A 25,735-nucleotide genomic window follows, 5' to 3' on the forward strand; every position below is an offset into this window, starting at 1 on the left:
CTTGAACCATCATAAAGCAATGGTGTCACTGTCTCAGCCACCCATGCGTACAATTTGGGTTTTTGGAATATTTTGGGATTCCAGTTAAGGGAGACTGAAGCTGTCCCTGGATTGGAAGCCACCAAGGAACTCCAGGCATCTTCTGATCATGCTAAGAAAGACCTGGAATGTTCTTCCTGCCAGCTAGAGCTCTCAGTACTTGGCAAGGAAGACTGGGGGTCCGACTCAATATAAAGCAGCTTCCAGTGTTCTCAGGGAAGGAACACATCTAATCCTTTGAGAAGAGATCAAAAGTCTATCCAGCCCAGCATTCTGTTCCAGGAGCTACTTTCAGGATGGTCACAAAGAGGATAGGAAGGCAATACAAAGAGGATAGGAAGGATATGAAGACAACATGCCTTTTTTGTAGTAGTAGCATTAGTATTTAATGGGTGCCAGCCAATGGAAGCTCCACTTCACGCGGCTTCTTTCTGAGTATCTCCTCCTCATCCTTGTTGGAATAATACTAATACTTATGAAAATGCATCTGAGGAAGCACACTTTAGTCTACAAAAGCTCATGCTGCCACCTCCTTTCTTTCAGCTAGGTGTCATGCCATCCTGCTGACCACGCAGCGGGTGGCACCACGGCGTTTCTGCAGTGCGGTGTTTATATGCGCCGTGCTGCAGAAATGCCAAAAAGCCACTGTGGCAAAAGCACCTTTTTCATGGTGCAAAAAAATTGAGCAGCTTTCTGCCGCTTCTTTGTGCGCCTTTGTGCGGCCCTTAGTCTCAAAGGCACTACAAGATGTCTCTACATCATCATCATCATCATCATCATCATCATCATTTACCCGTCTCTCTCCATGGACTGAGATGTGGAATAACAGCAACTAACCAATACACCAAACACCAAGCAAGCCATGTCGCAGAGGATGCAAAGCTGCTTTGTGTTTTATCCCGAACTTTACGAGCGCTATCCAAAATGCTGTTCCTTCTTGGCAGTTGGCGTTGGTGGGGAAACAGGGCACAGCACCTGGCAGAGCTCCTGTTAAAAGTTCAGATTGAAATCTGGAGCTGATTCACCACCTTTTCCCTGGCATTGACATGGAAAGTACTGTACCAGCTGTCTCTGTGCTACAACAGAGAAGCCAGGCTTTCGCATGACAGCTTCCCAGGCAGAATGGAGGAGAGGCAGATCGTTCATTAACACAATTCATGTTCTGAGATAAGAGCGGATGAAAATGCGTTTAATCCTCTGGCCACAGGCAGGTCCTTGGTAAAATACCACCTTCGTCTGAACTCCTTGCAAGGAAGAGTGTCATATAAATGTAATAAATAACTTATACAAACCATGTGCTTTAGAACAGATGCGATGCATGCAATACATACCACTGACCTCTTCTGGACCGACATAGAACTGCTCTACAGTCTTTCTGGATTTTAGCAATAAAAATTCTGCAGAATCCCCCATTCCCCATGGCTCCTATAAAGACCCCCTAATCCTCATGGATCCCATAAAAAAACCCCAGTCCCTAAGTATAGTATATAGGAAAGGAGGTGTCAAATAATTTTGTCTCTGTCTCTTGAAAACACCCTCGCCTTCCCCAAAGGACATCTTGACTTCCCTAGGCAGAGAAAGTCAGAAATTGGCAGAACAATCGACATTTCTCCCATATCTCTGCTTCAAATAATAATAATAATAATAATAATAATAATAATAATGTTAATTTTAAGGCCAAATTGAAGACGCTCTTGTTTAGGGAGGCATTCCAAATTACTGGTGGTTAATCTGCTGCTTACTTTGTTTTTATTGTATACTAGTTAGTATTATTTTAGAGATATTTTCATCATGTAATATTATTATTATTATTATTATTATTATGTACTCGGCAGGTTTTTATTCCCCCCCCCTTTATTTTATTTGACCTTTACTATGTAAAGCACTGTGCAACCTTTCAACTCTCTATAAATAAATGTTAATAATAATTATAATAATAATAATACACATTCAAATATTATTAGGGCTTTACCAAGGGAATTTGTGGTGACTATGAATGATATGCATGCGACAAACCCCATGATGAAGAACTGTGGCTGTATCTGTATCTGCGGAAATAATGCACTTTGACACTGCTTTAACTGCCATGGATTCCTGGGATTTGTAGTTTGTTGTGGTGCCAGAGGTTATTGTTGTTGTGTGCCTTCAAGTCGTTTCCAACTTCTGGTGACTCAAAGGCAAACTTATCATGGAATTTTCATGGCAAGATTTGTTCAGAGGAGATTTGCCATGATGTTCCCCTGAGGCTGAGAGTTCTTGACCTCCCCTTTATAAACAGTTTGGTGGTCCCTGTGCTAACCAATCTTCCTTTGCCTTTCCAGGAACATACCAGGGCCAGTGGGCTGGCGGGATGCGCCAGGGATATGGTGTCAGACAGAGCGTCCCGTATGGCATGGCTGCGGTTATCCGCTCGCCGCTAAGGACCTCGATCAACTCCTTGCGCAGCGAACACACCAATGGCTCAGCACTGCATCCCGATTCTTCCCCTGCTGTGGCAGGGAGTCCCGCCGTCTCTCGTGGGGGGTTTGTCCTGATGGCACACAGCGATGCCGAGATCCTCAAGAACAAGAAGAAGGGCATCTTCCGCCGGTCCCTCTTGAGTGGGCTCAAGCTGCGTAAATCTGAGTCCAAGAGTTCGCTGGCCAGCCAGCGGAGCAAACAGAGCTCTTTCCGCAGCGAGGCGGGCATGAGCACGGTCAGCTCCACTGCCAGCGACATCAACTCCACCATCAGCCTCGGCGAAGGGGAGACCGAACTGTCCGTCATCGAAGACGACATCGATGCCACCACCACCGAGATCTATGTGGGTGAGTGGAAGAACGACAAGCGGTCGGGGTTTGGCATCAGCCAACGCTCTGATGGGCTCAAGTACGAAGGGGAATGGGCTAACAACAAGCGTCACGGTTATGGTTGCATGACCTTCCCGGATGGCACCAAAGAAGAAGGGAAATACAAGCAGAACATCCTGGTCAGCGGCAAGAGGAAGAACCTCATCCCGCTGAGGGCCAGCAAGATCCGGGAGAAGGTGGACCGTGCCGTCGAAGCCGCTGAGCGCGCCACCACCATCGCCAAGCAGAAAGCGGAGATTGCGGCATCCAGGTAAGGCCTGTGCCCATTGCTTGGAGGAGGTTGGTGGAGGCTTAGAAAGAAGCGGTATCTTGGTGCCTCCGGTTTCAGATAGAGAGGGGTTATTGGGTGTTTTTTTTAAAAAGTAGTGTTTATTGATATTACTGTGTCTATTGATTTTATCAATATTGCCGCTGATATCGTTGCCAAGTTTTTATTTATGTCCTTATTGGTAACAGCAAATGTATAAATAAAAGGAGAAAAGGTAGGATAATATGTACAGTGGGCCCTTGGTATCCATTGGGGTTTGGCTCCAGGGTTCCTCATGGATGCCAAAAACCATGGGTAACAAAAACCTTTGTCTGGAATCATAGAATCATAGAATCGTAGAGTTGGAAAAGACCGCAAGGGCCATCCAGTCCAACCCCATTCTGCCATGCAGGAACTCTCAGTCAAAGCATCCCTGACAGATGGCCATCCAGCCTCTGTTTAAAGACCTCCAAGGAGGGAGAACCGCAGCATCTTGGCAAGAGGCCAAGGGCCATTCCCTTTCTTTCATTCTGAAAGGAGATAATAACCGATCCTCTTGGCTTTGATTTCAGACGGGTGGTTGATTACGATCCCAAATTTTGGCCTCTTTTCAGGCAATGGCTCCTTCTTTGCCAAAGAGCATGGACTTCTTGTACCAAAAAAGAGAAAAGGCCATAGGGCACGACTTGCCATGCAAAAGCACAGACAGTTTCTCTTTCTCATAACAATAATAGTTGCTGAGCAATGCTGGGCACCCATGGGACTGACCCAGTTTTCCTCCTGTTCTGTAGTTAAAAAGATATTCCAGATTTAATTACAATTTTAACAAAGAAAGAAAGAAAGAAAGAAAGGTTTCTTTGCCCTGGATTAACATGGTAATCCATCCTTCCTTCCTTCCTTCCATAAGCTTTTTCACCTTACTGCCCTTCGAAACAAAAGGCTGGAAAAGTTGCCTTTTTTACTGCATGTCCCAGAATCCCTTGGCCAGCATAGATACTGCCATTGCTATTTGGGAGATCTTGGGTGCTGTAGTTCATGAAACAACCTGCGCTTCATCATACAATGGAGGCTGTTGCAAAACATGGGGAGGTTTGCTGCAAAATGACTGCAAATCTCTGGCACTGGCTTGGAGCAAACTGGACAATGTGGGGTTTTGTGGGTGATGTGTCTATATCTCAATTTTGAAGGTATTACAAGAGACAGGGTTTTGTTGCAAAGCCATTGCAAAAGTCTGGCACAGGTGTGTATGTCTGTGTACCTTCAAACTGCCTGTCAACCTTTGGTGACCCTATGAATCTCAGGGTTTTCTTAGGTAAGGAATACTCATAGGTGGTTTTGTCAGTTCCTTCCTCTGAAATATAGCCTGGTATTAGTTGGTGATCTCCCACTGAGGGACTATCCAGGGCTGATCCTTCTTAGCTTCCAAGATTTGATGGGATGTAGTGCCTTGTGTGTAGGTGCACAAACATGGTTTTAAGTCACCTGAACACTAATTATGACCCCATGAATTTTGTAAGGTTTTCTTTGACAAGGAAAACTCAGAGGTGGTTCTGCCAGTTGCTTTCTCTGAAAGGTAGCCTGCAACATCTGACATTCATTGGTGGTGTCCCATCCAAGTACCAACCAGGACTGACCCTTCTTAGCTTCCAAGATCTGGCAGGATCTGGTGTCTTAAGGGTTTAATCCAGAAGAGATGACATAGTTATATTTGTGTATATGTGTGCCTTCAGGTTGCCTGTTGACTTATGGCAACCACATGAGATTTATAGGTTTTTCTTAGGCAAAGTATCCTCAGAGGTGGTTTTGCCAGTTCTTTCCTCTGAAATACAACCCATAGCACCTACTGTTCATTGGTGGACTCCCATCTAAGGACTAATCAGGGCTGACCCTGTTTAGCTTTCAAGATCAGGCAGGATCTGGTGCCCTCCAAATGTTGGGGTTCATAGTCAACAAAGCAAACTCAGAAGGCTTTCCAGAATTTCATGCAAGGATGTTTCCAAGCCTTGGAGATGCTGAAAATTGAACCTAGGACCTTCTGGATGCAAGGACCACTGTCCTTGTTTGTTATTGTTGTTGTGCCTTCAAGTCATTTCTGATTTATGGTGACCCTAAGGGGAACCTATTACAGGGTTTTCTCGACAAGTTTCTCCCATCCTCTGAGGCTGAGAGAGTATGACTTGCCCAAAGTTGCCCAGTGGCTTTCCATGGCCAAGCAGATATTCGAACCCTGGCCTCCAGAGTCGTAGTCCAATACTCAAACCACACTAGGACCCACTCATCAGAAGAAAGGGGAAAAACCTGAGTGGATAAAGGTTGTGCAGGAATGCTTCTTCAATCATACAGTGGCATCCTTGAAGGAAAATATGCTGGTGGTGGTGAAGGATCCTGCAATGGTTTTAGTTTGATTTCAATTTATTATTATTATTTCTCTGAATGGGACTGAAATAAGCCAAGACAGGGAAGGAGGAGTGGATGGGGCTCATCCAGGCCTAACTGGATTAGATTAATTGTACATTTCAATCGCGTAGGAGATTCAAAGTGACACTTAAAACCCCTTATCAGAATGCCTGCCGGCGGCTCCCTTATCTGCCGAAGTGAATGAACCCTCTGGGCATGTTAACGCTGCCTTGTGGATGCGTTTGATGGGGTTTGTAAGGATGCTGGAGGAATTATTGTCAAAGCAGGAGAGAAAACAGACTGTGGGACGTGACCCAGAATGGATTCCTTCTTGGTGGCTTTGGAGCGTGAGATATTTTATTCACTTATATACTCTGTGATGGCAGCGTAACTTGGGTGCATGTGTGGTGGCAAAACTCGAATTCCATTCCAAAAAAAGCATGTCCCACCTATGTATCTGCAGTTTTGGACATTCGAGTTTCCAGGGGCTGCAAAATGTGTGGATGGGTTAAGAGACTGAGACTGAGAGGCTTTAAAAGATGCATCTACACTGTAGAAATCATGCAGTTTGACTGCCATCCTACAGAATCCTGGGATTTGTAGTTCGGTGAGGCACCAGCAGTCTTTGGCAGGGAAGGGTAAAGACTTTATAAAACCAGAAATCTCACATCCCATAGAATGGAACCATGAGTGCATCTGCACTGTAGAAATAATGCAGTTTGACACCACTTTAGCTGCCATGGCGCCGTCCTACAGAATTCTGGGATTTGTAGTTTGGTGATGCACCAGCACGCTTTGGCAGGGAAGGTTAAATGGCTTATAAAACTACAAATCCCAGGATCCCATAGTATGGGGCTGCAGCACTTTCCATCCCTGGAACTAAGCAATAATAATAATATGCCAGCCGCAACATGCCCAAAGTGGGAAATGTAGAATAACAGAGACAGAAAAATACTTGGAGAGAGCTAAGCCCAAAAGGAGGTGAGGGGAAAAAACATCCCACATCCCCAAAATTCACAGACAATCCCCTCTGGATCCATGCGCTCTCTCTGTGCATTGCTGCAGGCTTTCCCAACATGTCAGATCCCATAATGTAAACTTTCCCCACAACGCAGCGCAGAAAACACCAGGCGTTCCCCTGAGCTCCATGCTGCGTCAGTGACTCAGCTGTTGGCATTCTCCACTCCTTGTGCCACTTTGAACCCAAGGCCCTGGTGTCACAGGACGGCCAAAGGCTGCAGGGCATAGCTGGAGGTGCCCAATTTCAAGCAAGCTTACTGAATGTACTCTAATTTGGGAAGAAGGTGTCGGAGTGCCAACGCTGGCTTGACCCAAGAGGCGAATGAGACAGCCGAATTACAGCCCATGGTCATGTTATTATCACCCGATACCAGTCCCGAGAAGTTCCTTTTGCAGATTGCACCTTTTAGATGACAAAGATAAAAAAGATTACAGAGGACGTGGCTAATGTTTGGCAGTAGCCGAAAATGTTATGAACCATCCTGGGCATGAAATGCTGTTTGAAAATGCTGGATCGTGCCAACAACTATCAGGTCAGAATGCACAGGGAAGCCATGGAAATCCATAAACACCTGGACGATTTCACTAGGAAAGAAGAAACCCTTAAAGTGAACAAAGTTTGGCTCCCAGTCCTAAAAAACACCAAAATCAGGACCCAGCAAATGCAAATGAAAACCATCCAGGGTCAGTGATCCACATTTACTTGATCATTAATGATCATTAAGTAAAACACCCGCAAAGCCATCATGCAAAATTTATAAACCTAAGTAAGGCCTGGCCATTCAGCAACAGAACAATATACAGATTAACATGCAAATCGCTTCCTCTCAACCAACTATATATATACCCCACTCTCTTCCATGGCAGCATTCTCTGAAGATGCCACAGATGCTGGCGAAACATCGGGAATAAACTCTTCCAGAACACGGCCTCCCAGCCTGAAAAGCACACGAAAAACTATGGATGCCAGCCGTGAAAGCCTTCAACTTCACAAATTCACAATATAAGAATTACGTGGAGGTGATGAAGATACATGGTACCCAATCCAGGGCCTATATTAATGATGATTTTATATTTTCGCATTTGTAGATTTTTGTATCACTTGCTTATTACCTGTATTCTGTTTTAAATTTATTATTGTTATTGTAGTTTATTTGTTTGCATTTTAGCTTAATTACATTGAACTGTGGTGACTAATAGCTTTTAGCAATAAACACACAACAAACTACAGTCCCCAGAATTTCATAGCACTGAGCCATGGCAGTAAAAATGATGTCAAACCAGATTATTTCTGCAGTGTGGATGCACCCTTCGCCTCCAAGATCAGACAGGATCTGGTGTTTTTAGCATACTTATGCCAGGAGGACCTGCCTGCCATACCTACAAACATTTTGCAGTCCAGAGGCCCCTTACAATCCAACTGTTCAGCACTTTGGAGTTAAAACCTGAAGAAAAACCTGGTGTGGATTCACCGCACCGCAGCAAGCCATTGGCAAGTACTGCAGGGTTCTGCTGTGCTTTTGAGGGTACAAAAAGGCTCCAAATCCCCAAAGCAATGTCAATCGATGTAGAAGCCGAGACCTAAGGAACGCAGAGGAATGGCAGCCTGAGTGCCTCATGTCATTTCTTCCCATCCGTTTCCCTCCGTTCCTCTTGAATAGATGTAATGAAGGAGAAAGAAAGCAAGAGAACAGCTTGGCTCAGAATGGAGGCCTCTTTTGTTTTTCTCTTAAACTGCCTCTGGTGTGGCGAGCCTCTTTTGCTATTGTCAAAAGCATCTTGCTGGTCCTTTATGTCTTTCTCAGTGGAAAAAGGAGAGAACAGGAGTGGGTTGAAGCAGGGAGGAATGGAGAGACACTTAAGGGATGTGTACTGCGCATGAGCAGCAACAACAGCAACAAATGCAAGTAACATGCTTTCGGATCGGCTTTCCATCCGATTGCTCATAGCAGGGCCTGACCACTTTGTAGCCATTCCAGTGTACTTGTGCGATGGAGTCTGCAGCATCCATACCAAGGTAGGTCAACACACACGCTCCAAAATCTGCACATGCTCAATGGCTGCGTTCGACCCTTTTGCAGATGGAAGATGAATCTTTGAGTCTGTGCAGGTTACACAGCATGTGTTGTGAGCTGCCACATTGTGGATGATGCAAACTCCATCACATCACTTAGGATGGCTAGAAGGTGGTCAGGCCATGCTATGAGAAATCGGGTGGACAGCCGATCAGAAAGCATGTTACTTGCATTTACTGCTGTTGCTCTTCCTCATGCACAGTACGCATCTTAAGACTCAAAAGAAAAACAAAAGAGGCTTCCATTCTGAGACAAGCTGTTACCTTGCTTTTTTTCCTCCTTTAGTACATGTTTGGTTGTTTGCAGTGAAAACTCTGGACCCTTAGCAGTGTGCAAAGGGAGCGTTCCCTTGTTGTTGTTAGCCATGGCAACCTTGTGAACGAACCTAACACAACAGGAGGTTTTTACGAAAACTAGTCCAAAGAAGGGAAAAAACAACAACAAAGTGTTGCTGCACTATGTATCACCAAGTACAAATACCAAAAGTCAATAAGATATTGCAAAAAATTATTTTGTTACGCTATTACAAACACACCTGTCATTCAACAAGTATTCACCATACTGGTGGAAAACAATGAAGTTGTTGGTTATATGTCCAAAATATAAGTCACCTCGCAGGAACTGTACTGTAAATTGCATGGAGTGGTAAGATGGAAATAAATCCTCTTCTCAAACAGTTAATCCATGGCAGTCAATGTGAGGCAAAAATTATAATACTTCCAATCAGGTGGAAAGCAAGGGATGGCACAGGTGGCATTATTTGACAGCTACCTCTGGAGTTATAGAGCCGTTTCGACTTTGTAGTCTTCTTCAGTTGTACTGATGTTATCTCAGTTCCGGATTTCAAATTAGGAAGATAAGGTTTCAAACTTGCTTTTCCACAATTATCTGTCTTAGGCCATATCCAGCTTACTTACAGCAGAATCATGATGTGGCCAAAGTACAACAACCTCAGTTTAGTCGTCTTGGCTTCCAGGGAGTGTTCAGGCTTGATCTGTTATAGGACCTATTTGTTTGACCTCAGCACCCTTCTCCAGCAGCACATTTCAACTGAGTTGATTTTCTTTGCATCGGCTTTCATCACTGTCCAGCTCTCACATCCGTAAAATACAATGGCTTGGACCTTTGCAGCTTTGGTGTTCAGTTTTATATCTTTGCACTTGGGTTCCTTCATAGCTGCCCTTCCCAATTGCAGTTCCATAGTACTATGGGTGATGTGACGGTCCAAGAGTTTGTTTTGCTCCAACTTTGGCCAGGGTCTGTTTGGGGTCATATGTGAGAAAGAAGCTCCAGCAGAGATATTTAAGGTGAACTAGGTCAGGGATAAACGGGATTCTAGAGGCAGCGCCCAAGCGTGAAAGTCTGTCTTTAAGGAAAAGCGGCAGCCGAGCCGGGCGTCCTGCCTTGACCTATTTTAAATAGTGTTGTGAGAGGGCCTATTAGAGGAGGCAGCAAAATGAGGTGGATGCCACTGGTGGCTATGAAGGGAAAATGGTGTCTATTCATAATTCAGGGATCTTCTGAGTTTTTGAATGAGAGTAAGGAGGGATACAGGGAGCTATGAGGTTGTTGCTGGTCCATTCTCATCCTTCTTCCAATCTGCCTTCTACTCCTCTTCCTTCTTCCTTTTTCCTTTCCTCCTCTTTCCTCTCCTCCTCCTCCAGTGTATGACCTTTAGCAGTAGAAGGAATCATGTGGCCCATGGTCAACCCAATTTTTCAGCAATAAAGATATATATTTTTGCCCCCAAGTCCATTACAAGTATTTAAAAAAAACCTTGAGGAACTATTGCACATTGGGTTTAATTTCAAAGTGCTGGTGCCAACCTTTAAAATCTTAAAATCTGGGATCTGGAAGCCAAACCACACATAAGAACCTGCCAAAGTTGACAGATAAACTTAGTTTTCTGTGGGTAGTTGCGGTTTCTTGTCCACGCATGGGACCATCTTGCAGAGCATTGTCAACAGCACAGTGGTCGAACTGGTGCAACATTTGTTTTGTGTGGATCTGCTTTGGATATCACCTTTACGTAACACCCTAACAAATACAATGGCTTTTTCGTGGGTATTTAGATGTGCAGCGTTTACCTTCAACGCCAGGCTGGGGTTTCTAGAAGCTGATGGAGTTGGCGATGCCGAGAGGATTTGGGTTTTATGTGAGGTGTGTGGCGAATCCATGCTGAGTTTCCTTGGAAGGGACTGTCCAAGATGCTGAACTCTATCCATCCAAACAGGTTCAGTACCTTGGACAGACCTTCCCAAGTCTAGAATAAACCTTAGTGTGGCTTCACTGAACACCAGCACAGAAGCAAGAGATAGGCTTGTCAGGTGAAACTGGGACAGGGTTCCTGTACCTTTAATAGTTGTACAAAAGAGGGAATTTCAGCATATTTTGTTTGTCACACAAACTCTAGCTATAGATGTTTCCTCTTCTGGACAACGGTTAAAAGTAGAGGAGTCCTGGGGTGCTTTCCACCTTGGCAACCTTAGCCTCTGGCCATTCTGTATATGATGGGGAGTTTTAACCAGCTTCTTTCCTGTCTTTAGGTGATAATGTAAGGCCTCATTCCCAATTACAAATAAATTGGTTTGCGATCCGAATCGATGTGTCGATTCGACATTGGAGTGCGGTTCACACTACATTTGTCCCAATCACATTTTTCCCCTCTAAAATAACCCACTTGTGGTTCACATTCACAAATGTATCGATTCAAAATGGATCCGCTCCAGCCAGCCGAAGGGCAAATTTAAATCGATTCCGATCCACATCTGGTTCACACTTGTGCGGAATCAGTTTATTCAAAAAGACGTGGAAAAAAATCAGTGTCAAAAAGAGGCGGGTTAAATGGGTCTAGTGCACAGCCCCTCGGTTCTAGTGGGAACCAGGGTCATTTGAACTGGTTCAACCTGATTTGTGATTTGGTTTAAAAGGTAGAGGAAATCACGCCTAAGTCTCAACCAGCTCCTTCCAATGGTTTCTGGAGTCAGAGCCTCAGGAGTGCAATTCTTACCCTGCCTTGAGGAGTGCAAGGGGAAGAGATTGTACATAGGTGCACAAATTCATGTGCATGCATGCACAACCACTGTGGATGCTCCTGTTTGGTTTGCTTGCAAAGATGGGACTCATGTGCATGTGATGCGAGAGAGGCTGGGCACAGGAGCACTTGTTCTCTGGTGCTTCCCTTCCCCTTTCTTTGCACGTCCTCCTCCTTTGCCTCCTCCTTCCTGACAAGGGTCAGATGATAAAGGCCGTCAGATGCGATTAGAATCAGCTGTTCCTCTCCTTGCATCCTCTCTATCAGGCTGCGTTGCTGGCGGGCCGATAACGTGGGCTTCTCCTCTGACTCATTCATGGTGTGGGCCAGCTGTGCTTCTTCTACCTTGGGGCCATCAGAGGCTCTATGAATGGCGCAGGGTAAAAGCGGCATCACAAGGTGGAAACTGCCAGCGCTGGGGAGGCCCCATGATTTGAGCAGCCAAGTATCTCCGTCCGACTACCGTTAGTGCTCTGCCTGGCATTTCTATGTAGCAGAGCCTGGGAATGCTCCCTTTCTTTTTGGACTACAAGTCCCAGTATCCCCAGCCAACATGGCCATGCTGATTGAAAGATCCTGAGCACTGTCGTCCAAAAAAGAGATGTCCCTGAGCAATATTTAGCCACTTCTTTGGGACAGCACAGTCTGATTCTGTTGACTATTGAAATTTCTAAAACAAGACAAACCAACCAACCAACCAACCAGTATTTATTCTGGAAAGGCAATAGAACAACACAGTGAAAAATACTTAGGTCCCAAGTATTAGCTTACAGTTGTAAAGCACTTACAGACTGCTTAACTTCAGTATATAAATGAAGCTGTTATTGCTATTGCTATTAGGTTTAAACCAGCTGCTGATTCCCCAGTGAGAGCAGACTCATTGAATTAATGGGGTTAATATTGGTGTTGTCCTACTGTTCAGCAATTGATCCTGAGGGTTGGCTCTAGAATGTGTTGGAAACTAGATTTAGGACATGAATTGTGTCGTCTAGGGGGGAATCTGTGTCAAGTGTGGACTCCAAAGACCTGTGTTCTGGCACATTAGAAGTTTCCAAACCATTGTAGTGGGACTTTGGGTCCCATGGAGATGGCTACGGTAAATTAAACTCACCATCCCACTGCCTAAAAGCTGTAATAATAAGTAGGCATCTTTTTCTATAGTGGTCCAGTATTTGGCATCCTGATTTAAGTGAGCTCCATTTCTCTGTAGGGATTGTTAGGCAAATGGCACAAAATAATAAAGAGGTACTTTAAGAGCCAGTGTGGGGTAGTGGTTCAAGTGTTGGACTACAATTCTGGAGATGAGGGTTTGATTCCCAGTTTGGCCATGGAAACCCACTGGGTGACCTTGGGCAAGTCACACTCTCTCAGGCTCAGAAGTAAGCAATGGCAAACCTCTGAACAAATCTTGCCAAGAAAACCCCATGATAGGTTCACTTTAGGGTTACCATAAATCCTAAACAACTTAAAGGCATGCAGCAACGACACCTAACTGTAACTCTAACCCAGCTACCAGTTGAGTTCTGCTTCTTACGCAGCAGCCCCAAAATGATTGCCTCGTCTTTGGTCTCTGGGTTGCCACATTACCCGGTTGACCGGGTTTTACCCATGAAGAGATGAAACGAAGGAATAAATATTAAGTCGATAAATAAGGACAGGCACTGCAGAAGACAATGCCTCAGCAGGGTGGCATCGTGAATGTCGCTCATCTGCCCATCATGGTTGTGGAGGGAACCAGCCACTGCTGTTGTTTCTTTCCTTCCAGTTGCCTGCCCCAAAACTCCTGTGTTAACAAGCCATGGATGCAGAATGCCAAATGAACCCTGCAGTGTTTGCCTGTCAGGGCCGCACACGAGGGCCATGCTGTCTGGAGCAAAGCTGCTTCCTTCTTCCGATCTCTGTCGATCGGCTCATCCATCACAAGGGCTGGATAACAGGATCCAGGATACTGTATATACTTGACTATACATCGACCTCATGTATAAATCGAGGGCAGGTTTGGGGGCCAAAATGATGGATTTTGGTATGATGCATGGATAAGTCAAGGGTAAAGCTTAGGGGCATGTAACAAAAGATGTAAATGATGATGCAAAGGGGAATGATGCCAAAGAACTTAGACAATTCCAGCAGACATTAACTATTTGTGCTGATCCTATAGACTGGATAGATGGGAGAGTTGAGAGTACCCACACTTCTTTTTGGGGCTCCCAGGATGGACTAAGGTCTCGCCTTTTAGCACTCACTTAAAAAAAAGGATTGGTTCTTTTTTTTTTACATATATAAGAGTTAAAGTATAGTACTTACATTGACCCATGGATAAGTCGACCCAGTTTTTTAAGGTCAGTTTTTTTGACTAAAATTTCTAGACTTATACATGAGTATATACAGTAATTTAGAGCTTGGCCAGTTGGCTGAGAAAGGCTCTGTGACCTGCAAATTTAGTGCTATCTCCCCATCAAAGAATTCAGGGTTCAGTGGTAGTGTTTTTGGGGAGCAACTGTCAATGATCGCTGGATGGCTTCTCTGCCAGTAGGCTTGCAAGACTGAAAACTGGATAGGGCTACTGTACCTTTAATGAATCTGTCTGTTGTTGTTGTTGTTGTTGTTGTATCCATTCAAGTTGTTTCCCACTTATGGGAAACCTGCGGACAGTGGCGATCATTGACTCCCATGACAGCGGGGATGTGAATCTGTCCCTTGTTTTATTCCAAGATTTAAATCATAGGTGGGCAATGGCATGAGGGCCAGGGGCCAGAGGTCAGTTTCCTCCCAGACCCTGCTAGCAAGTCCAAATATCTTTGTTTTTCTCTGCAGCCCATCCCAAAATGCCCACAGTAACTGTTATCCAGCATGGTTTGAGTGTTGGGACTATGGCTCTGGAACTCAGGGTTCGATTCCCCGCTCTGCCGTGAAACCCACTGGGCGACCCTTAGCAAGTCACACTTTCTCAGCCTCGAGAAGGCCATGGCAAACCTCTTCTGAACAAATCTTGCCAAGAAAATCCCAGGACAGGTTCATCTTGGGATTGCCATTAGTCAGAAACTACATAAAGGCATACAACAACAACTGATATTGAGTCAGTTCCTATCATCATTTTGAGAGACTGCATAATGTAGTGGTTTGTTTGATTCTAGCGATCAGGGTCTGAATCTCAGCCATGGAAACCCACCGAATGGCCTTAGCTGAATCACATGCTCTCAGCCCCACAAAACCCTATGATAGGGTTGCCTATGAAAGCCTATGACATTACGGTTGCCATAAGTTGATAACAACTTGAAGGCACATAATAACAACAACAATAGCAGAGGAAATGGAGATTTTGTAGCATAGTTTGAAGCTCTGGTGTAATTCTGAGGCAAGCTGGGCATTTTTGTGTATTTTCATGAGCGTTGGGGATTGCTGTGTGGTTTGACAGCAAAAACGACATGAAAATTCCAGCAATATTTTCTTTTGTTTTTTAAGCGGAGGACTTGGCAGGAATGGTTCAGTTCTTCAGAGGCTATGAAATTAGGGCTTAAGATCTTCATGGACCCCACAGGTTGCAAATGGCCCACTGCTGCTTTAAAGGAACTGTCCATATACTGTACATCCAGGACTTTGGACAGCTCTTTTAAAGTCATCAGAAAGCAGGAATGGATTCAAATGTAGGGAGAATGCTTCTGAATAGGAAGGGACATCTTAATGCATCTTTGCTTTTGCTACATTTCAAGTTGTATAGGATTGTCAGAATAATATACAACAGAATCCAAAATCTGCAAAAAAACAATGGCTTTATTAGCCAACTGAGATGCACAAACTGTAACATGCAAGCTTGGGAAGCTCCGCTGCCTTCTTCATCGGGCAAAAGATGTTTGGAAAATCCATACAGGAAATGAAAAGGGATAATGTTAGAGTCACCGGCCTATGTTTTGTATCTGTTGCAGTTCAGTTGTTCTGGAGGGATCTCAATGTAGGCAGAGGCTGTGTCTCTTCTTGGCCATGTGGGAACCAGGGACAAAGGGCAATAGAAGGCAAGGTATAACCTTTCAACTCCATCAGCAACAGAAAAATACCTTCCCTTGAGATCCAGAAATGGAGTGACTGACTGAATGACATGAGAGTCACCAGTCTCTGCTACCTGGTGGATGTTTGCAGTTGTCCTGCAAAGCCGGGTGAAACAAGGCAAGTGTGGCTGAAGAGGGGGACGCAGCCCATCCCTGCAGTCTTGTAAGGTGCATTTTTTAAAAATGCGCACACAATAACAACAGGACCAGATGGAAGCCAGGAGAATCGGCACGGCAGGGAAGCGAGACAGGAAGAAGGAGAAAGAGAAGATGCTGGTGATTCACTCTTGGCACGGAAGAGCTTTTCCAAGAAGGACGACAGTGTGTGTGTGTGTGTGTGTGTGTGAGAGAGAGAGAGAGAGAGAGAGAGAGGAGATGGGTAGAATCAGTGTAAGAGAGGGATTTCATCTTCTTTTCCAGGCTCAACTACTGAATCTGGCGATGTCCTTACCTCCCACTCTTCCTCCTCCTCCTCACTCCCACTTGCTTGCTGTTTCGCTCTCAGTCCAAATAGAGACAGAATGCAGATCAAATTGCCTACCTTATGCCGTGTCTTGAGCATATACCGTATATACTTGACTATAAGTCAACCTCATGTCTAAGTCAAGGGCTGATTTTGGGGCCAAAATTATGGTTTTTGTTCTGACCCGTAGATAAGTCGAGGGTAAAACTTAGGGGCATGTAACAAAGGACGTAAAAAACCAAGCAAAGGAAAACAATGCCAAAGAACAAAATTCCAGCAGGCGTAAGTGTGCCATACCAAAGGCTGGATGGATGAGAGAGTAAAGCAGGTTAAGTGCTTCTAGGACATATTACAGTCTTGCTTTTCGCCAGGGGAGGTTTCCTTTTTAAAAAATAAGGGTTAAAGAACAGTACTTACAGTGACCCACAGATAAGTCAACCCAGGTTTTTGGGAGCAATTTTATGACCTAAATTTCTAGACTGATATGTGAGTATATACAGTAATATACTGCCCTTTTGATCAGTGTGTGATAGAGGCTGGATGGCATTTTTGGGCAAGCAAAGGGGGAGGTTGGCACAGATCAGAGAGAGAGTCGCAGAGTTGAAAGGGTTCCCCAAGGGTCATGTAGACTAACCCCATTCTGCCATGCAGGAAGACACAATCCAAGCCCTCCCTGTGATAGATAACCATCCAATTTCTGTTTAAAAACCTCCAAAGAAAGAGATTCCACCCCCTTCCAAGGCAACATTTCCCACTGCGAAACAGCTCTTACCATCAGGAAGATCTTCCTAATGTAGAGGTGGGATTTCTTTTCCTTTAGGTTGAATCCATTGCTTCATGTCCTAGTCTCTGCAGATGCAGAAAACAAGCTTGCTCCTTCTTCCATATGGGCTGAGTAGAGATCCAAACAGTCAAAGATCAGACTGAGATCGATTTGAGGGGAAAAAGCTAGAAGGTTGACCCTTGTCGCACCTGTTTGGCATGATTATTTGGAGTGTGAGTATGTATTTAACAGGACACAATAACTACACTCTACTGTTGCCATGCTATTACCGGTACCTCTCTCTCTCACTTGTGCAAGTCATACTCTCACAGCCTCAGAGGAATGCCAAGACAAACTCCTCTGAACAACTCTTGCCAAGGAAGCCCCATGATAGGTTCACCTTAAGGTTGTCATAAGAAATGACTTGGAGGCACACAACAACCACAACAACCAAAGGGCTGCTGAAGGTAGGCATCATCTGCCTTGGTTTGGTTCTGGAATTGAATAAGAGTGAAGAAGAAAGTCAAAGGCTTTCATGGCCGGCATCCATACTTTTTTGTGGGTTTTTCAGGCTATGTGGCCATGTTCTAGAAGAGTTTATTCCTGATGTATTAAACAGACACTAATCCTCTTTGCATATCCTTCTTCCCTGAGGCCTCGCCATTCAACAACAGAACAATACACAGATTAACATGGAAATCACTCTTCCCAACCCAGGGTCACCCCAATGCCAGCCGCAGATGCCAGTGAAACGTCAGGAATAAACTCTTCTAGGACATGGCCACATCGCCCGAAAAACCCACAAAAAAACTATAGGGAAGAAGGCACATTCCAAGTTCTGCCTCTTCCAAAGCGCAGGCCTAGTGTCCCACCTACTCCTATGTAACTTGTCACTGAGCCACCCCCAGGCCCCCGTAGGGAAGGAAGGATGGAAGGAGAGAACGTAGCAAAATCCAGAAATACACGCACGGTTGCCAAGATGCCTGAAAAAAGAGAGAGCACTGGGATGAGGAGGTGAACGCTTCTTTTCTTCTTGCATTTGCAGAGGAGGCAGCTTTGCTGTCTCTCCTCTTTGCATTGTAAAAGCAGCAGAGGAGGAGGCAGTGTTTCATACAGCAAGCCCTCTACAAAAAAAAGGCAACATCGGAATAAAACACTGAACAACCACAGAGCTGGATCTGGATATGTCAGTTCAGAGAAGGAGCAAATCCACCTTTTCTACTCCAGGCTAAACATACCCAGCTCCTTAAGTCACTCCTCATAGGGCTTTATGGTTTCCAGACCTTCCACTATTTTGGTCATCCTCCTTTGGACACGTTCCAGCTTCTCAATATCCTTTTTGAATTGTGGTGCCCAGAACTGGACACAATATTTCAGGTAAGGCCTGACCAAAGCAGAATAGAGTGGTACTATGACTTCCCTCAATCTAGACACTATACTTTCTATTGTCTTTGCCTCTGAAGGCAATGGAAGCTTTAGTTTTTTGTGGGTTTTTCAGGCTATGTGGCCATATTCTAGAAGAGTTTATTCCTGATGTTTCGCCAGCATCTGTGGCTGGCATCTTCAGAGATTGCTACTTCTATGCCAGCATTCTCTGAAGATGCCAGCCACAGATGCCGGTGAAATGTCAGGAATAAACTCTTCTAGAACATGGCAGCATAGCCCAAAAACCCCACAAAAAATTATGGATGCTGGCCATGAAAGCCTTCAATTTCACAATGGAAGCTTTGCCTCCTTTTACCGTGCATCAAGGGCCTTTTGCACGGTTCCATCCGGAGTTCTTCAGAGCCGAGCCAAAGGAACTCGCCCTGGATACTTTCCGTAATCTCGGAAATTAAAGGCTTTTGGCTTCAGACGCAGCTCAGCCAGCCTCAAGGAGATTTAATGCACAGGGATCTCCGAGATTATCCTGCTAATATTGTGACTCCACAAAGGTACCAGCGCATGAGGATGGGGCTCAGCAGCCCTCCTGGGGTCAAGAAGGGGACACATCCTTGGCAGCTTAAGCCCGACGGATGGAGAGGGGCATTGCAGCACCCCCAATCTTTTGCCGGACTGGCACACCAGACCCACTCATCCCCTTGCCAGTCCAGAAAACCAGTCCAGCATGTTTAACTCTGGTCCTTGAGGGACAAGGGCAGGAGGAAAGACGTTGACTAAGCCCAGGGTGAGTGGATGAACCTATGGATGGTGGAGGGGATGTGGTTTGTGCAGGCTTTTCTTGACTGTGACTTCCAAGAGTACATACAAATACATGCCTCACCACCATAGCTATGTGTGTGTGTGTTGTGTGTTGTGTGCAGTTCTCAACCTGTGGGTCACGACCCCTTTGGGGGGTCGAATGGCCCTTTCACAGGGGTCACCTAAGAGCATTGGAAAACACATGTTTCCGATGGTCTTAGGAACCGAGACCATCGCTTGGGGGTCACCACAACATGAGAAACTGTATTAAAGGGTCGCAGCATTAGGAAGGTTGAGAACCACTTCTCTAAGGCGGCCATGGGTTTTCTTGGCTAGATTTGTTCAGAGGGGGTTTGCCATTGCCTTCCCCTGAGGCTGAGAACCTGTGACTTGGTTTGCTGACTAAATAAAAGGCAACTTAATATTTGTCCCTTAACACGCAATGAAACCTGATCTTGGTGTTTTGGAGATTCTCAGAAGAATACAGTAGTCCAAAAAAGTAACTTGTTCTTGGCTGTAGGTACAGAGAAACAAGTCGAACTGTTCTTGGACTGGGTCCCCTTCATTTAGGACCATCCTGTCCTCAAAAAGATGGCTGTGTTGGCTTGCTTCAGCATAAAAATAAAATGGGAATGGGGCAAGGAAGGAATATAGCAGGGCTTTGAAAAGGAACTGATGTATTCCAGCTTTTGTGGATGTCAGTCCGCTTCCTGAGATGCTTCGGTGGAATAAATGTTGAAGAGACAGATGTATTGGTGGTTGTATGGTTGTGGGTGTGGATTATGGTATAATAGGGTGCAGCAAAATACAAATTGCCACCCTGGCAGCAAACCTTCAAAGAGGTATGGAGACTGATACAGGCCTGAAGGGAAAACTAACATGGATAGACCCAGCAAAATGCTTTAATATCAATTTGGTCTTCCTCTAAGAAAAAGCTGACACTGTGAAGGTTTACATGGTACAGTGGTCCTTTGCTATCCACCGGAGTTTCATTCCAGGATACCAAAATCTATGGCTATTCGAGTCCCATTAAATACAACGGCATAGTGAAACGGTGTCCCTTTGTATAAGATGGCAAAATCAAGGTTTACTTTTGGGAATGTATATATATTTTAAATATTCTTAAGCCATGGATAGTTGGATAGGTGGGTAAAGAATCCACAGATGCAGAGGTCTGACTGTATATCCCATTGTCTCAGAGGCCAAGGGGATGTGGAATGGGTTATATAGCAAAGACTGGGGAATGGCTGTTTACCTTAAGGAGGCTGTATATATATGACCTAGTGACACTTAGAAGGTTTGACTTCTATCAAATCCATTAGCTTCATGCAATTTTCCCAGTGCATGCACTTTGCAATAGTGACTTGGCAACATGGACAAACTATAACATGTCTCGAAACTCCCATTCTCATCAGATTTTGGTCTGCTGGAATGGGAGACAGAAATATATATTTTTGTGGGGGGTTTTGGGTCATGTGGTCATGTTCTAGAAGAGTTTATTCCTGACTTTTCGCCATCATCTGTGGCTGGCATTTTCTGCTGGCGAAGCGCTAGGAATAAATTCTTCTAGAACATAGCCACATGGCCCAAAAAACCCACAAAAAATCTATGGACTCCGGCCCTGAAAGCCTTCGACTTCTCATTAGAAATACATTCCTTTCCCTAAACAAAGTTGGATGCTTGATTCACCAGGCCTGGTTTTCTCATTTCTCTTAGGGTTACAGGGGAAGGAAATTCCCCTTCAGATCTAGTCTGTTAGTTAGTCCTAAGCAATATATTCTGCTCATCCAATTTTCTTGAGGTCGGAAACTTTGCTGAGGCGCATCCTTTTGTTGCATGTGCAGTTCTGATGACTTGCATACTAATATATGTGGTGCGCCAAGAAAGCATTATCTCTGTTGATACCTCTGCTAATGGATTGGAATTTATGAATATATCTCAATTCAGCTGTTTCTCTTCCCAATCTTCCTCTGAAGTTGCTTTTGTTCCAGAACGGCTACTTGAAGGTCATTGACAGCATGTCTAGGAAGACTAAAACAAAAAAATTGACACTAGTTTTGAGGTGTTTCCATTATAATGTCCTATTTGTGTCTCTCCTGTTCATCCAATAGATATATTACACTGTAAGATGAGCAATTAGAAGTGCCTCTGATATTGTGGGTGATGCTATGAGGATCTACAATGTTGTTATAGAAGTGGTTGGATGCAGAACATTGCCTTCTGGGCAAGGTAGCAGAAGCAGTCAGTGCTATGGGATTTGTAGTTTTGTGAGAGATTAAGCCTTCTTGGAGCCCTGGTGACATAGTGATTAAATGCTGGTCCTGCAGCCGCAAGGTTGTGAGTCCGATTCCAGGGCTCCACAGTCAACTCAGCCTTCCATCCTTTTGTAGGTTGGTCAAATGAGTCCCCAGCTTGTTGGAGGCAATTGGCTTATACATTGTAAACCGCTTAAAGCAGCGGTCACCAAACTGTGCCCTTTAATTTGGACTTCAGCTCCCAGAAGCCTCAGCCATGTTGGCCAATAGTTTGGGATTCTGGGAGCTAAAGTCCAAAGTAATAATAATAATAAATATTATTATTATTTGTATCCCGCTTCTCCAAAGAGATTGAAGCGGCTAACAATAAAACATCCTTAAAATGCAATGAGCATACAAAGTATCTCATTATCAGTTTTATCCCCAAACCCTCCCAACCTTCCCAGCCACAATAAGAAACAAATTATTAACGATGGTTAAAACCCATTATTAAAAACAGGACAGAGGCAGTGGGAGGTTACTAGGTGATTAATCAAATTGACAGGGGATTATTGGAATATTAAGCTGGAAAGGCCTGCCGGAAGAGATACGTCTTGATTGCCTTTTTAAAGCCTTCAAGACTGGTAATATATCCGATCTCCTCCGGCAGCCCATTCCATAATTTGGGAGCGGCCGAGGAAAAGGTCCTCTGAGTAACTGCAGCCAGCCTAGTTTTGGCTGGCTGCAGTAAGTTTTTACTAGAGGACCTTAATGTGTGGGGCGGATAATATGGGAGAAAAAAGCGATCCTGTAAGTATGCTTGACCCAAGCCATGAAGGGCTTTAAAGGTTATAACCAAGGCCTTGTACTGTGCCTGGAAATTAATAGGCAGCCAATGAAGAGATTTTAATGTAGGTGTGATATGGTCACGTCTAGATCTTCCAGTGACCACTCTGGCTGCCATATTTTGGATTAGTAGAAGTTTCCGGACTTGGTACAAGGGTAGCCCTATATAGAGCGCATTGCAAAAGACAAGACGTGAGGTTACCAACGCGTGCACCATAGTTTTCATGTCCTCAGGTTCCAGGAAGGGGCACAGTTGGTGTACCAACTGAAGCTGACATCTGGAGAGACGTGTCCAGGAGCACCCCCAAACTGTGAACACAGTCCTTCAGGGAAAGTGTGACCCCTGTCCAGGATCGGTTGACAGACCTCCATACCTGGATTAGGACCTCCAACAACGAGCACCTCCATCTTATCTAGATTCAAAATCCCTTAAAAGAGTACAGTTTGGGGACCACTGGCTTAGAGAGTGCTGAGTTCACAGATAAGTGGTATAGAAATGCAAAAGCTATTGCATGCAGCCATGGCAGTTAAAGCACCGTCAAAGTGCATTGCTTCTGCAGATGCAGCCTGAAAAGCCCTATAGGAACCTTTAATCTGAATCATAAAAGAAAAGGAAGGCCTAGGGGTGGATATTGCGCTGGTGTTTGTATTTGTGTATATATGTATGTGATCCTGTGTTTTATCATTTGGGACTGGGAGAGATTTTGCAATGGGGTGCACACATATAGGATACAATGATAGCAAGGGGGAAGCATGCTTGCAAGGAAATGACATCTGACGCGGGATTAGAAAAATTGGCTCTGTTTTTTGGGTGACAGGACCTGAATTTCTGATCAGAGAAGAGCCTGGTGGTTGTCATGGTGATGGCAATGATTTCTTTCCGTGGACCGACACTTAAAATGAAAAAGGATAGGGTGCGGGATGTGTGCATGTATGTGTTTTGTGGCAACGAGGCTGGTATCTGGGACAGATAGCGGATGACTGCCAGTGGAATCTAGATCCTAGTCTCTGCCATTCAAAGGCTGGGAAGAAATGCCAGGAAAATAGGGTTTTTTCCCTTTCTTTGCTCCAAAGAAGGTCTACTTGAGCATCTGTAGCAATGATGTGGCAGTTTCTCTGGCTCATTGGTTTGAGAAAGGCCTAGGAAGGAAGGAAGCAAGGAAGGAAGCAAGGATGGAAGAAAGGAAGGAGGGATGGAAGGATGGAAGGAAGGAAGTAAGGAAGTCCCCAAAGTCTGGTGAAACCGAGTAGGATCCTGCCATCTTCCACACAATTGAGCTTGGACCCCTGCGGTTGCTGTATTATTAGAATGGGGTTTTTGTTTGCAGCAGAAGGAGGTTTCATGACAGGCTTCCTTGAGGCCAACATTATGCCACTCCAGGATTCAGCAAAAAAATCTCCCTTTAATCATAGACCTAACCCTGAATGTCCGCAGTTGCTTAGCTAACTAGACAGACAGAAAGACGTTGTCAATCACTTAGGCTCATTTATAGATAGACAGACAGACAGACCTATTCAATGGCTTAGGCTTATTTCACCCATGGATGGATGGATAGATAGATAGATGACAGATAGATCAGACAGACATATTCAATTGCTCAAAGATATTCAATTCATAGAATCATAGAATCATAGAGTTGGAAGAGACTGTAAGGGCCATTATTATTATTATTATTATTATTATTATTATTATTATTATTATTATTATTATTATTATTCAGTCCAACCCCATTCTGCCATGCAGGAAATCTCAAGCAAAGCATCCCTGACAGATGGTCATCCAACCTCTGTTTAAAGACCTTTAAGGAAGGAGACTCCACTGCACTCCGAGGGAGTTTGTTCCACTGATTCAATTTAAGTGGGAACTGGGGTCGTTTGAATTGTTTCAAACCGAATTGTGATCTGGTTCAAAAGGTAGTGGGAATGAGGCCTGAGTTTCCCTAAACTCATAGTATGAGTTTCCTTAAACCTCAATCTTTCCTGTTGGTGTTTGATGGTTTTCAATGACATTTTACTCCTGAATTTGCAAGGAATCGTCCAAAGTGCTGAACTACAGCTGCAAAACCAGTTCAGACCATGTCTGCACCGACATAGGTTGCATCTGCACTGCAGAATGAATGCAGTTTGACACCATGTTAATTGCCATGGAATCCTGGGATTTGCAGTTTGGTGGGATGCCAGAGCTTTGGGACAGAGAAAGGCCAAATATCTCACCAAAAGACAAATCCCTGAGCTCTGCAGCAGAGTTAAAATGGTGCCAAACTGCTTCATTTCTGCAGTGTAGGTGCAGCCATAGAAGCTACTGAGGTCTGCAGAAATAATCCAGACAGCTTTAACTGCCCTGGCTCAGTGCTAGGGAATCCTGGGAACTGTACTTTGTTGTGGCCCCAGACAGAGAAGGTTAAATATCTCACAAAACTACCTTGCCCAGAATTCCCTAGCACTGAGCCAGGGCAGTTCAAGCAGTCTCAACCTGGATTATTTCTGCGTTTTGGACCTAGACTTCTACTTCTCTCTGGTCTGTCTGCTGTAGTCTAGCCAAGGTGGTTAGGGGATGCTGGGAGTTGCAGTGAACCTCTCCAAGTTCTGGATATGATGCTGGTGAGAATGATTGCTCCTTTGGCCTCCCTCTTCTTCTCCTGAATCTGTGTTCTCTCTCATCCCCAAAAACCAGCCTCTTAACATGTATGTTTTGGGTAAGGTCCTTGGAAAGATACATTGCAGCCTGATTGAGACATTTCTTTTTTATTTATTTTGCTTTAAGATGATAATAATAATAATAATAATAATGATAAAATTTATTTATATCCCGCCTCTCTACAAAATGCAATCCAGGCAGCTGAAGGGATGCCACCTTTGTGAAGTAACCTTTCCCAAATGCATAATGCCACATATATATTTTTTATTTTTGGCATTTTGGTTGGCTCAATAAAGGTATCACTGTTTTGTGGATTTCAAATGATACCGTACTTTTCCAAAAGTATCAGGCAGCCTACTATTGAAGGGCTCTTGAGGATCGGTCCAATGCATTGAAACCATTTGGGGACTAGGATTTGGAGCCCTGGATGTGTTTCTGTTTGTACTTGTCTTCAAGTCACCCCTTGATTTATGGTGATGCATGAATTGCATAGGGTTTTCTTGGGCAAGGAATATGCAGAGGTGGTTTTGCCAGCTCCTTCCTCAGAAATACCAACTACAGTCCTTGGCAAACCCTCTTGGAGAGCTCTTTTAAAAATTTAAACCAAGGTTGCATCTGTGCTGCAGAATTCATGCAGTTTGACACTTCTGTAACTGCCATGGCTCCATGCTATGGAACTCTGGGCTTTGTAGTTTTGTGAGATATTTAGCCTCCTCTGTCAGAGCGCTCTGGTGTCCCACCAAACTACAAATCCCAGGATTCCATAGGATGGAGCCATGACAGTTAAAGTGGTGCCAGACTGCATTACTTTTATAGTGCAGCAGCATCCCAATTTGCTGCCTAACTGATATGGATCATGCTACCCGCCTCGATCCCTTTGGAGAGGCAGGATATAAGTAAAACATT

The 25,735-nt window shown here is 44.6% G+C and overlaps 1 protein-coding gene across 1 annotated transcript in view; it reads left to right on the forward strand.

Moving 5' to 3' along the window:
* Nucleotides 1–25,735, forward strand: part of JPH3 (junctophilin 3) — a 72,153-nt gene that overhangs the window by 21,922 nt on the left and 24,496 nt on the right. Inside the window, exon 2 of the mRNA XM_042438629.1 lies at nt 2,361–3,138. Within this exon, the coding sequence (XP_042294563.1) occupies nt 2,361–3,138 (778 nt within the window). The remainder of the gene's footprint in view (nt 1–2,360; nt 3,139–25,735) is intronic.

Source organism: Sceloporus undulatus, chromosome 8 (assembly GCF_019175285.1).
Source record: "Sceloporus undulatus isolate JIND9_A2432 ecotype Alabama chromosome 8, SceUnd_v1.1, whole genome shotgun sequence".
NCBI lineage: Eukaryota > Metazoa > Chordata > Lepidosauria > Squamata > Phrynosomatidae > Sceloporus > Sceloporus undulatus.